We start from the raw sequence: 14,681 nt of genomic DNA on the forward strand, positions 1-14,681 counted from the left end.
ATTGCACTGTAATAAAAAAAGTGGTGACATTTTCTAAAATAACTGTTCACCTGTGATGAACATAGCTTTCTAACCTCGTCTTTGGATGTGGAAATGGGGAACTTATAGCATACGTATCAGTGTTTGTGTGTTTGTTGGCTGCTTGCATTCCTTCATATGGTGCCGGTTGAGTAAACAGCTGACTGGATGGAGCTTTCTGTCTGTTATCTCTAAATGAAACATGATAGAGTACAATGGATGGGAAAGTGGGGAGGGAAAGTCTGTTAGAGGGATTTTGCATGATATGCTCCTGCATAATGTGCATTAGTTATTTCTTTATAGATATGGAAAGAAATAAAACGTGTGAAATACTGTTTCATTGCAAAAGTTGTCATGAAAATTCTGTATTAACTTAAGTGGATGCAATAGATTTTTCAGTTTGGTTTTTATTCATCTCAGCATGCAAACTCATTTACTGGGTTTGGGTTTATTCACTGTATTTTCTAACATACATCACCACTACGCCCACTGCTGCTATCAAACTGTAGTGGATGAATGACTGTCTTCTCTATGCCTATCATAAAATAATAAAAACTCATTAAGGAAAAAAAAAACGTTCATCACCATAACCATAAATGCACTGGAAAAATAAAATCTGAACATAATCTAGATCTAGGCAATTTAAGAAGATTCTCCAACACAACGTACAACACAAACAATGTGTACAATGTAACCAGTCTGATCATCACAAAAACAGCATATTTAGTGATTATCCATTTAATATATAGTGACTATAGGTTGTCTGTATGTAGCAGGATCTTACATCATGAGCATGATGCCAGACTATGTTCTTTTAATTTTCCATATCTTTTTACATAACAGCATTGATCCTGTACATGACATGACTAGACTACAAGACTTCACTGGCTTTGTAATTTACCAAACACTTTTGTGGCATTTCATGCAGCATTATATAATCCATAAGCTTAGTCAAGGCAAGTCAAACTTATGTAGATCACATTTAAAAAAAGAAGCTGATCAAAGGGCTTTACAGAAAAATGAACATTAAGTAATTACAACAAAACAAAATAAATAGAGACGGAAATTGTAACAGAAAAAGTTTATAGCTTTATCATGCTTTGAAATATTAGGGGGACTCAAAAGTGAAGTAAATTACTTTACCTAATGGACTTATTGAAACAGGAAAAACAGAGGCATTGTGAAAAGATTCAAACAGTCTCAGAAAATAATATATGAATAGACTGTCAGACAGACTCCGTGTGGACTCTGTCTGTTTTGGTAAATCAATTATTTTAGCAGTGAAGAATCACAATCCCAACCACACCTAAGGCCTAACACCTAAAGTGCTGATGCAAATGAGACCATTGTTTGTCAGTGAAACCATTGCTGGGAAAGAACATAAACATCCACAAATCATATTTTTACCTTTGAGATGTATTTGAATGATATCTGAGCCAAATATGTTAGCCCCTCCTTTGTATGATGCAAATCCACAGTTTTTTAGGGAGTATACTTGACTGTAAGACCATCTGTCTTTCAGTGTGAAGCATCTGAGTTCACATTAGGTGTTCTGCTGACAGCGCTTTGTCTGCCCTGTTAGTTGTTTCATGCTGCAATACTGATCAGAAATTGAAAAATACACATTTTATGTTCTGACATTGATTCCACTGACACTGATCCTTTTACTTCTGTTTCTTTGACAGGTTTGAATGGTCAAGCTATGGAGTCCATACCCTCAACTCCAGTGCTGAAGAAGCCACAGGAAGCCCTCAGTCTTTCCTGCAGAGGAACTGGCTTTGACTTCAGTCAGTATGGAATGAACTGGATTAGACAACCTGATGGAAAGGCACTGGAATGGATGGGTCTGATTTACTATGATGCTAGTAAAACAATGTATGCAAGCAGTGTGCAAGGACGAATAGAAATAACCAGAGATAATAGCAACAGCATGGTTCATCTGAGACTGTCCAACTTAAAGCCAGAGGACTCTGCTGTGTATTACTGTGCCAGACACACACTGGTTAAAGTAAACAGAGAGGCTTAGCAAAAACTCCACAGACAATGTTTTTACAAAGACCTCCAGGTGGCAGTAGACGATATAGTTTGGAACAACACTGACTAAGGAAAGTAATGACAACGCCCCCAAACATTTACATACATGCACACATGAATGTACACTAAGAAAGCAACAGCTGAGGTTGTGGTATGCAACTTCCTCTTTCTTATGGTGTTTACCAATTTATGATTTTCTACAGCAATATACTGGTTAATAATCCCATCAATTATTTTGTAAAGTGATTATTTTTCAGTTATGTTCCATCCGTTAAAATAACTAATTGCTAATACAATCGCAAAACAATGATTGAAAGAAGACAAATAAATCACATAATGAAATAAAAATATTTGGTAAGGCCTTGTACATGAAGACATTTTTTTCACGCAGGCATAATTAAGATACTCTCAAAAAAAGCTTTTGATTGACTATTTAGGGAAAGTGAGACAACTTTCAGTATATGTATACATAGGTGGATTTATATATCTGCTTTAACAAGTTTAGTATCAACTTCAAATACAAGCAGGCCTAAACAAAAATCCCTCAATGTCTGAACACTGAACAGAGGAGCCCTCAGACCACTAATGATTTCAACATCAGTTCACTGTTAAAGAGAAAATGAGTCTTTGAATATGTGTAACTACTAAAATGTCAAATGTGAAAACAATAGACATCAAAGGGGAGAGGAGACTTTTATTAAAATAACCAGCAACCCATGTGATTAATCCTCACACACACACACACACACACACACACACACACACACACACACACACACACACACACACACACACACACACACAGACACACACACACACACACACACACACACACACACACACACACGTTACATTACATTTCAGCCTCTTCACATTCCTCTTTATATCCACTCTCTTCAACATGATATTCTGTCTGGTCAAGGTGAACATGATGTAGGCTTTTACTGCTCTTTAGTTTGACTATAAAACACAATATTATATGGAAACAGGGAGTACAAATACAGTGTTTTGTTTAAGTGTTGTCTTTTTCAGATGACGAGACAAGATGAGAGGGTTACATTATGTAACAGAGAGAGAGAGATGACAACAAATGTATTGCCCATTTTGTTTTTCTTTTTGTTTTTTTAACTTTTTAATTTGTTATAGTATCAGAATATTCCACTTCACCTGTGATGCTAAAAGTCTGAACATAAACTGTCAAGCACAATTATAAAATGGACTATGAATGACGATGAATAATGGTGTGCTTGTGATACACAACGGAACATTTTTGCTGTCATTTCACACCCACACAGACCAAATGTAATAATAAAACAACAAAACAAAATAAAACAATAATTTTAATGTTAACTGTTAACTGTTATCAGTTAATTGCAGAAAGTTTTTCTGTTTTTTGACATTTCTAAACATATCATCTTTACAGAGTCACTTCCCCTCTCTCTGCACATCTGTGAGCACACCTGCAGCTGTGAAACTGTGTAGAAACTGTCAGAACAGAACTGCAAATAAACATTATGAAAATGAGAGACGTGTCTTTCACATGTACTGTATTTGCATGTCAGTATGTATCAAGGCATGAAGTGGCTTCAGAAAGAAGAAAAAAATTAAACATTTCATGTGCATATCAAACCATTTCATGAACATTATTTTAGATACAGTATAAGACATACAGGCTACAGACTCAAATCAGCAGTAACAGTAGCTGAGTTAATTTGTCTGTAATGTTGAAGTTGTTCAAGTTGTGTCCACAATCACTCTCATACAGTATTTATTTTCCCACCATGTTATTAATATTTATGCACCCTCAAAACTGTGTACTGGAAAAAAATGTCCAATGTTAGTTAATGACTGTAATGAGTTCCTCTAGTTTATGTCTGAGGAGTGTTAGTCATCGTAGCTGCTTGACTGATGATGCTTGACAGAAGTGTTTTGCATTTCACCGTGAGATAGTTCAACTGGAGCAGCCTGTGTCATTTACATGTTGGTTTGAACTCTGACATTAAAATTTGTTGTGATTTTTTCTTCTGCTGATCAGCAATCAGTGATTAAAACAATTAAAAAAAATTAAAAATTAAAAAAATTATTTGATCAAAGGGAGTCAGACAAGAAAATACTGAGCTCCTGTAGAGGGTGCTGTTGTTAAGATTTTAACCTCATAAATTTGAACAATATGACCAATATATTGCAACGTCATCATTTGACCACAATTGATCATGACATTACAATCTGGGGAGCCATCTTGACCGATGATGCTTAACAGAACTGGAGCAGCCTGTGTCATTTACTTGTTGGTTTGAACTCTGACATTAGAAGTCACTGCTATTCTTTCCTCTGCAGTTTAGCAACCAGAGATAAAAAACAGTTTGAATTTAGTCAAAAGAGGTCAGAAATGAAAATACTGATGACCTCCTGTAGTGGGTGCTGTTGGGAGGAGTTTAAAATCATTAATTTGGTCATTATCACAAATCTGTTGTAAATCTTCATTAAACCACAATTAATCATGCAATTGCAATTGGCACCTTGTAATTTACATTGAAAAGTTTATACACACACACACACACACACACACACACACACACACACCCACACCCACACACACACACACACACACACATATATATATATATATATATCTTGTATATATATACAAGACATTACCTTTTTGAAATTGTAATTAAACAACTAAGTAATTTACACTGTAAAGTTTACTTTATATTCATGATCAGATATCAATCTATTGTAAGTAATGTACAAGTGATTAGATGTAATTATACACATTATAAATAACTAGTAACTAATAACTAATAAACAAGGATCCAACCAGGAGACAAAGATTAACAAAAATGTATGCCTTCAGAATTAGATGTTTCATTAGCGAGAAGGCAATATTTCTTTCTTTCTTTCTTAATAATAATAATAATAATAATAATAATAATAATAATAATAATGATGATGATATTACTAGTAATAATGTTTCCAGATCAGTCACTAATACCAAGTCTGTGGAGACTCTCATTCTCTCCTGCAGATTCTCATTTACATGCTGTGGTATGAAGTGGATCAGACAACCTGCAGGACAATATCTAAATATATGTGGGGTTTCCAGTTGAGTGATGTGATTTTGCAGTTTAACATGATGGACTATAGGACAGGACTGCTGCTTCTGACTAATTGCTGGACAGATGAAAGTATTCACAGATGTTGAGTTGAATCTATCCTAAAAATGACTCCTCTTTTTTTGTTTTGACAGGTGTTGATGGTCAAAGTACAACCTCTGGATTCACATTCAGTAGCTACTGGATGCACTGGATCAGACAGGCTCCTGGGAAAGGACTGGAGTGGGTGGCAGCAATCAATAATGGTGGTAGCAGCCAATACTACTCTCAGTCTGTTCAAGGCCGGTTCACCATCTCCAGAGACAACAGCAGAGAGCAGCTGTATCTGCAGATGAACAGTCTGAAGACTGAAGATTCTGCTGTTTATTATTGTGCTCGAGAGCCACAGTAACACAGGAAGGAGCATCACTGTACAGAAACTCATCATGTCAAACCAAGTTGTATTGTTCCCTCTGATTTTCACAGAATAAACTTTACTTCAACATCACCAATAAACTCAGGGTAAATTGCTATGTGTGTGTAGTTCTTTCAGTTTTTAGACAATATACATTTTGAATATGTGATGATTGTATTTGTTGACATGCCTGTATGGTTATTACTTCCCTGTACATTTAAACCTACAGTTCTGTTCAATTAACCATATGAATACATACAAAACTTAATGTCCCAGAATTTAAATATTAATATATATTTAATGCACATAATAAAATATTAAAATAGTCATGATACAATTTCAGTTTTTATGACTTTCACAAGGGCAGTCCCTCCTCCTTTATAGCCTATCGGTGTCCTTCTTTATGCAAAGTGAACTTCCTTACAGTCTGCTATAAACACTTGATATCATGCTGTCAGTTGCAGCAGAAGAAGAAAAGCTCCCATCAGATCAACATCAACCATGTTCTCTGTAGCTCTGCTGCTGCTGCTGGCTGCTGGATCCTGTGAGTCTCACTGAGACACTGACAGTATGATCACAGCACACTGTTCACTGTTGTTACACTGACTCAATTCTCAACATGTTTTCCTCCACAGGTGTGAAGTGTGAACAGTTGACACAGCCAGCCTCAGTGACTGTGCAGCCAGGTCAACGTCTGACCATCACCTGTCAGGTCTCTTATTCTCTTAGCAGCTATGCTACAGCTTGGATCAGACAGCCTGCAGGGAAAGGACTGGAGTGGATAATACGTGGAGGTGTTGGATACACCACAAGCTACAAAGATTCCCTAAAGAACAAGTTCAGTATTGACTTAGACTCTTCCAGCAAAACAGTGACTCTAAATGGACAGAATATGCAGCCTGAAGACACTGCTGTGTATTACTGTGCCAGAGACCCACAATAACACAAACCATCAGCAGACCTGAACAAAAACCCCTCAGTGTCTGAACACTTGTAACATGAAGCCACCAGAGGAGGAGCCCTCACACCACGAAACATTTCAACACCATGCAGAATTCTCACAATATTTATATTTCAAGTCCAGGTGAATAAATTGCAGCAAATTGTAGAAATAAATAAACAGGTTACTGGAGTTCTCACTGACTTTAATTTTACACATTTTATACAAGGCAACACATTTCATGTTTCACATTGGACATTATATTGTAATTGACTAAAGAAGATTAGTATTAATAATATCCATGTACTAAAGGGTTACATGTTTTTCACATATTCTCATCAGTTTTCTTCACTTATATTCCCACTGCAGTATCCTTTCCTCCCTGACATCCTGAATGTTATCAACAGATTGTGAGAAAAACAAAACAAAGACATTCGTTCAGGAGATAGTAAATGAAAAGGACTATATAAACATTATATGAAAAGTAATATTACAAATTTTCAAAAGTTTAATCCAGTAGTTTCCTCCCTGTGAGGAGGAGTCAATGCAAAACTTTGATGTCTTCCAGCTCTACTTATCTGACTGCAGAGAGGATGACAGAGAACAGTGGACACACAGTTTAACATGATGGACTATAGGACAGGACTGCTGCTTCTAACTATCTGCTGGGCAGGTGAAGATATTAACAGATCTTGATTTGAAGTCTTCTTCAAAAATGTTAAAAACTTATGGCAAGAGTATAACTGTTTCCTTTTTGTCTTAACAGGTGTTGATGGTCAGACTCTGACAGAATCTGAACCAGCAGTTAAAAAACCTGGAGAATCCCACAAACTGACCTGTACAACCTCTGGATTCACATTCAGTAGCAACGCTATGCACTGGGTCAGACAGGCTCCTGGAAAAGGACTGGAGTGGATTGCTTTTATCAGTCAACCCAGTGGTAGTAAAAAATACTACTCTCAGTCAGTTCAAGGCCGGTTCATCATCTCCAGAGACAACAGCAGACAGCAGCTGTATCTGCAGATGAACAGTCTGAAGACTGAAGATTCTGCTGTTTATTATTGTGCTCGACACTCACAGTGACTGGAGTTGGTTGAGCAGCTGTACAAAATCCTACATGACTCATCTTTACTGATACACCACAACTATGTCACAAGATCCTTGTAAATAATATATTTCTGTATTCAAACCTTGATTAGATGCAGATGGATGAAAAGAAGATCATTTAAATTAATTATATTTGTGTGGAAGGGTGGTGCAATACAGAAAAGTAGACAAACAAGGACAAAATGTATGTTTTTTGTTTTTTTTTCCTTTCATTGAAATATTCAAAGCTCAGGTAGTTCAAGTAGTTTCACCCAAACAACTTTTTATGGAATCATTAACTTTTAATGAAAAAACACATCTCATCTCACCTGAAAAAAACAAACAAAACATCTTTTTTGCAGTCAGTGATATTTTAATCGTGTTTTAAAGCACACTTCTAAATAGAGGATCATTTTTTAAAGACAACTAACTCTCATTTTTCATCAGTGGGGAGGAGGTGACTTTTACCAAAATGATGCTCTGAAGAACAAATTCAGCTACAGCAGAGACGCTTCTGCTAGAACAGTGACTATTAAAGGACAGAATCTGCAGCCTGAGGACACAGCTGTGTATTACTGTGTACGAACACACACAATGAGCAACTAGTGAGAGAGTTATACAAAAACTACTGCCTATATTTATTATTTCTGTTCATTATTAGTGATTGAAATTCATCATCATCATCATCATCATCATCATCATCATCATCATCATCATCATCATCATCATCATCTCTGAATGTTCTTCTCTCAATGATAAGAGTTGTGTTAAAACTAATAATAAACATCCCACAGTGAATATTCACCTGTTTGCTTGTCTCTTTTGAAATATTGTTTTATTAAATAATCACAATACATTTATACAGATTATGTATTTCATCAGAAAGAAACTGATCATCTCAAATAAAAATGCAAAATTATTGTTTTTGTCAAAGACAGCAGGACTCTGATGAAATCTTACATTAGAGCTGATTTTTTTAATCACTCAAAATCTACTCATCCTTTCTGTCATGAAGGTGTCTTGAATCACAAGCTGGTTAATAAATTGTGTAAAGACCATTTTATTTAGTATCTTGCATTAGTTGGCAACACTGCTGATATTATATTTTATGATTATACTGTCCTTTTTATGTGATAATGCTTGTAACAAATATAATGTATTACTCATGGTGAAAATGTCTCTAACAACAACAACAAACATTGAATGTAAAGAAGAGGTGATTTCCATAATAAAAGTCTTCAGATTCCACTTAGACAAGCAACAAAGTTTCATTTGTTTGATTCTATGCAAACTCAGTGATCCTCCTTGTTTCTCAGTTATAAAGACTTCACATCAGACTGTCAGTGGAGATCACAGCACATCAGCTTCAACATCAACCATGTTCTCTGTAGCTCTGCTGCTGCTGTTGGCAGCTGGATCCTGTGAGTCTCTCTTTATTTTTCATAGTCATTCATTCTTCTTTTGCAATGTAATTAGATGTTTATGTTTTTCATTTTCTTCTTTTAACAGGTGTGAAGTGTGAACAGTTGACACAGCCAGCCTCAGTGATTGTGCAGCCAGGTCAACGTCTGACCATCACCTGTCAGGTCTCTTATTCTGTTAGCGGCTACAACACAGCTTGGATCAGACAGCCTGCAGGGAAAGGACTGGAGTGGATTGGAATGAAACATACTGGAGCTTCATATTACAAAGATTCACTAAAGAACAAGTTCAGTATTGATTTAGACTCTTCCAGTAAAACACTGACTCTAAATGGACAGAATATGCAGCCTGAAGACACTGCTGTGTATTACTGTGCCAGAGACCCACAATAACACAAACCATCAGCAGACCTGAACAAAAACCCCTCAGCGTCTGAACACTTGTAACATGAAGCTACCAGAGGAGGAGCCCTCACACCACTAAAGAAAAAAACAATGATAATTATTCAGTGGAGACATTTACTAAAAAGTCTTCTCTCTTTCTAACTCACAATATTTATATTTCAAGTCCAGGTGAATAAATTGCAGCAAATTGTAGAAATAAATAAACTGGTTACTGGAGTTTTCACTGACTTTAATTTTAAACAAGGCAAATTTTATGTTTCACATTGGACATTATATTGTAATTGACTAAAGAAGATTGGTATTAATAATATCCATGTACTAAAGGGTTACATGTTTTTCACATATTCTCATCAGTTTTCTTCACGTATATTCCCACTGCAGTATCCTTTCCTCCCTGACATCCTGAATGTTATGAACAGTTTGTGAGAAAAACAAAACAAAGCAACATTCGTTCAGGAGATAGTAAATGAAAAGGACTATATAAACATTATTATGAAAAGTAGTATTACAAATGTTCAAAAGTTCAGTCCAGTAGTTTCCTCCCTGTGAGGAGGAGTCAATGCAAAACTTTGATGTCTTCCAGCTCTACTTATCTGACTGCAGAGAGGATGACAGAGAACAGTGGACACACAGTTTAACATGATGGACTATAGGACAGGACTGCTGCTTCTAACTATCTGCTGGACAGGTGATGATTGTCACTGATAATTATCTGACATATTTTCATTTGTATCACCAACATGATGCATGTTTGGGTCTTTTTTGTCTTAGCAGGTGTTGATGGTCAGACTCTGACAGAATCTGAACCAGCAGTTAAAAAGCCTGGAGAATCCCACAAACTGACCTGTACAACCTCTGGATTGACATTAAGTGGCTACTGGATGGCCTGGATCAGACAGGCTCCTGGAAAAGGACTGGAGTGGATTGCTTCTATCTACAGTAGCTACATCTACTACTCTCAGTCAGTTCAAGGCCGGTTCACCATCTCCAGAGACGACAGCAGACAGCAGCTGTATCTGCAGATGAACAGTCTGAAGACTGAAGATTCTGCTGTTTATTATTGTGCTCGAGACTCACAGTGACTGGAGTTGGTTGAGCAGCTGTACAAAATCCTACAGTAAACATCAGACCCCCATTTACTCACATGATAAATGTTTCATTAAAAATGTCAAAAAAATGATGTAATTACTTCATGCCCAAACATGTTCTTATGCAACCTGTTATTTTTTAATTGCGTCTTTAAAGTTAATTTCCAGAGAGAGGATCATTTAAACAATAATCACTAATGATTGTAATTCTCATCTCACCTAAAACAACTTTTTTATTCTTTATTTTTATATGTATTTCAGTATGTGAGCAGCTCTCTAGAGGTTTATCTTCATATCTGTGGCTTTAAACATCAGCAACACTGAAACCATTAAAAAATATTTAATGTACAACTTATTTTATAATAAACCTTCACACAACTGCAGAAAACTTTTACATGATTTTGTTGTCACTTCCCTTTTTGTTGGCAAATGATGAATTCAATTCTAAAGGTAAAGTAAATTAACATAGCATTTAAAATAAAAATATTTTCATCATGTCAGAGTATTTTGAATTTACATGGATTCACCAAAGACAGATTTTGAAAATAAACTTTCAGTGTTACTGTGGATGATGATGTGTTTTAATCCATTATTACACAAATTTAACTAATTTAATGTTATATCCTTGAAACATGCAGTATTACACTAAAATACTGCATTAAATGATCTATATTAATACATCAATAGATGATAAATTATTTAAATTGTAATTTTAAGTAAAATCATAGCACCATTATAAGTTCACTATATTAACCACATATTATACTCAAGTATGTAAATTAAGAGGAAAGACTGAACTCTTCATCTCAAAGTGATAAACAGAAGTACTAAAAAATAGGTAATTGTTTATTCAACATCATGCAAATAAATGTGATTCATAAGGAAGTGAAGTGTGTGTGTCAGTGAGAGGACAGAAGAGCTCACATCAGTTCAGCTTCAACATCAACCATGTTCTCTGTAGCTCTGATGCTGCTGCTGGCAGCTGGATCCTGTGAGGAGCTTTCAGTGGATTCACACTAATAAACACATTAGAAACACTGAATATTCACATGAGTGATGGAGATAATGTTGATTTGTGTTTCCACAGGTGTGTACAGTATTGATCTCATCCAGCCAGACTCAATGGTTGTGCAGCCTGGACAGTCTTTGACCATCACCTGTCAGGTCTCTGGTTATTCTCTGACTGATAGAAGCTATGCAACAGGTTGGATCAGACAGCGTGAAGGAAAACCAATGGACTGGATTTTTCATCAATGGGGAGGAGGTAACTTTTACCAAAATGATGCTCTGAAGAACAAGTTCAGCTACAGCAGAGACACTTCTGCTAGAACAGTGACTATTAAAGGACAGAATCTGCAGCCTGAGGACACAGCTGTGTATTACTGTGTACGAACACACACATTGAGCAACAGTAGTGAGAGAGTCATACAAAAACTTCCTCTGTTTCCCACCAGGAAGAGCTTTTTATCAACATTCTTCTTCATCATTAGTGATTCAAATTTGATGTAATGATTGGTTGAATATTTAGGTAGAATTTTTATCACCTTTGAAATTAAAATAGTGAAATGTATTTTCTTCTGTGCAAAAACTTTAAACATACTGTATGTGTGTGAACTTTTCCTTGAATTAAATGTTTAGAGAAGAAGTAAGAATGCCATTTCATTCTTACTTTGATGCTGATAATGAAATATTCTGTGTTAGTCTGGTGAAACTGGAACTGCATATCTTCATATAAAGATGAAGACCAGAAGTTATCAGTTTGGTAGTTTGTGCAGATCTCATGTGATTTGCATGTTGAAACAAAAATATGAGAATAAAACCCATCAGTTACACACATCCACCAACTCCATACACAATCCTGCAATCATGCAAACTCAGTGATCCTCCTTGTTTCTCAGCTATAAAGACTTCACATCAGACTGTCAGTGGAGATCACAGCATATCCGCTTCAACATCAACCATGTTCTCTGTAGCTCTGCTGCTGCTGTTGGCAGCTGGATCCTGTGAGTCTCTCTGGATTTGTCATAGTCAGCAATTCTTATTTTGCAATGTTAGTAGATGTTTATTTTTTAAAATTTTCTTCTTTTAACAGGTGTGAAGTGTGAACAATTGACACAGCCAGCCTCAGTGACTGTGCAGCCAGGTCAACGTCTGACCATCACCTGTCAGGTCTCTTATTCTATTAGTAGCTATCGCACACATTGGACCAGACAGCCTGCAGGGAAAGGACTGGAATGGATTGGAAGTGCACATGTTGGATACAGCACATACTACAAAGATTCACTAAAAAACAAGTTCAGTATTGACTCAGACTCTTCCAGCAATACAGTGACTCTAAATGGACAGAATATGCAGCCTGAAGACACTGCTGTGTATTACTGTGCCAGAGACCCACAATAACACAAACCATCAGCAGACCTGAACAAAAACCCCTCAGTGTCTGAACACTTGTAACATGAAGCCACCAGAGGAGGAGCCCTCACACCACTAATCATTTCAACACCAGTTCACTGTTACAGTAAAACGATAATCAACAATCATAATAATATTAAATAATACAGTAGAAACATTAACAAAAAAGTGGTAGTTTTCACTGACTTTAGTTTTACACAAGGTAACAAAGTTTATATTTCACATTGGACATTTTTGTTCACATATATTACTGGGGTTTTCTTTCCCACCTGACATCCTGAATGTTATGAGCACTTGTTCAAGAGGTACATTTCTATTAAAAATCTATTATTACAAATGATATAAACTCTAAAACTTTTATTGCAAATTATCAGAAGTGTGATCAGTTTCCCTACTCCCTGTGAGGAGGAGTCAATGCAAAACTTTGATGTCTTCCAGTTCTACTTATCTGACTGCAGAGAGGATGACAGAGAACAGTGGACACACAGTTTAACATGATGGACTATAGGACAGGACTGCTGCTTCTAACTATCTGCTGGACAGGTGAAGATTTTCACTGATCTTTATCTGACATATTTTCATTTGTATCATCAACTTGATGCATGTTTGGGTCTCTTTTTTGTTTTAACAGGTGTTGATGGTCAGACTCTGACAGAATCTGAACCAGCAGTTAAAAAGCCTGGAGAATCCCACAAACTGACCTGTACAGCCTCTGGATTGTCATTAAGTGGCTACTACATGGCCTGGGTCAGACAGGCTCCTGGAAAAGGACTGGAGTGGATTGCTTCCATCTACAGTGATGGTAGCACCACATACTACTCTCAGTCATTTCAAGGCCGGTTCACCATCTCCAGAGACGACAGCAGACAGCAGCTGTATCTGCAGATGAACAGTCTGAAGACTGAAGATTCTGCTGTTTATTATTGTGCTCGAGACTCACAGTGACTGGAGTTGGTTGAGCAGCTGTACAAAATCCTACAGTAAACATCAGACCCCCATTTACTCACATGATAAATGTTTCATTAAAAATGTCAAAAATCATCATGTCATTACTTCATAATTTAAACAATTATCATTAATGATTGTAATTCTCATCTCACCTAAAACAACTTTTTTATTTTAATTTTTATATGTATTTCAGTATGTGAGCAGCTCTCTAGAGGTTTATCTTCATATCTGTGGCTTCAAACATCAGCAACACTGAAACCATTAAAAATATTTAATGTACAACTTATTTTATAACAAACCTTCACACAGCTGCAGAAAACTTTTACATGATTTTGTAGTCACTTCACTTTTTGTTGGCAAATGATGAATTTAATTCTAAAGGTAAAGTAAATTAACATAACATTTACAATAAAAACATTTCCATCATGTCAGAGTATTTTAAACTTACATGTATTTTGAAAATAAACTTTCAGTGTTACTGTGGATGATGATGTGTTTAAATCCATTATTACACAAATCTAACTAATTTAATGTTGTATCCTTGAAACATGCAGTATTAGACTAAAATACTGCATTAAATGATCTATATTAATACATCAATAGATGATACATTATTTAAAATGTAATTTTAAGTAAAATCATGGCACCATTGTAAGTTCACTAAATTAACCACATATTATACTCAGGTATGTAAATTAAGAGGAAAGACTGAACTCTTCATCTCAAAGTGATAAACAGAAGTACTATAAGATAGTTAATTGTTTATTCAACATCATGCAAATGAATGTGATTCATAATGAAGTGAAGTGTGTGTGTCAG

The 14,681-nt window shown here is 35.9% G+C and overlaps 6 gene segments (V, D, J or C); all 6 read left to right on the forward strand.

The window, feature by feature from the left end:
• Positions 1-6,063: 6,063 nt before the first annotated feature.
• LOC128379459 (immunoglobulin heavy variable 3-23-like) lies at positions 6,064-6,505 on the forward strand. The segment is given in 2 exon segments: positions 6,064-6,106; positions 6,198-6,505. Coding segments are annotated over 2 exon segments (351 nt in total).
• Positions 6,506-7,126: 621 nt separating this feature from the next.
• Positions 7,127-7,585, forward strand: LOC128378227 (Ig heavy chain V region 914-like). The segment is given in 2 exon segments: positions 7,127-7,175; positions 7,269-7,585. Coding segments are annotated over 2 exon segments (366 nt in total).
• A 1,381-nt stretch (positions 7,586-8,966) lies between these two features.
• Positions 8,967-9,402, forward strand: LOC128378649 (Ig heavy chain V region 5A-like). The segment is given in 2 exon segments: positions 8,967-9,009; positions 9,098-9,402. Coding segments are annotated over 2 exon segments (348 nt in total).
• A 651-nt stretch (positions 9,403-10,053) lies between these two features.
• Positions 10,054-10,496, forward strand: LOC128378648 (Ig heavy chain V region 6.96-like). The segment is given in 2 exon segments: positions 10,054-10,102; positions 10,189-10,496. Coding segments are annotated over 2 exon segments (357 nt in total).
• Positions 10,497-12,462: 1,966 nt separating this feature from the next.
• On the forward strand, positions 12,463-12,902 carry LOC128378562 (Ig heavy chain V region 5A-like). The segment is given in 2 exon segments: positions 12,463-12,505; positions 12,595-12,902. Coding segments are annotated over 2 exon segments (351 nt in total).
• A 506-nt stretch (positions 12,903-13,408) lies between these two features.
• LOC128379007 (Ig heavy chain V region 914-like) lies at positions 13,409-13,859 on the forward strand. The segment is given in 2 exon segments: positions 13,409-13,457; positions 13,546-13,859. Coding segments are annotated over 2 exon segments (363 nt in total).
• Positions 13,860-14,681: the final 822 nt, after the last annotated feature.

This window comes from Scomber japonicus, chromosome 18, assembly GCF_027409825.1.
Source record: "Scomber japonicus isolate fScoJap1 chromosome 18, fScoJap1.pri, whole genome shotgun sequence".
Classification (NCBI taxonomy): domain Eukaryota; kingdom Metazoa; phylum Chordata; class Actinopteri; order Scombriformes; family Scombridae; genus Scomber; species Scomber japonicus.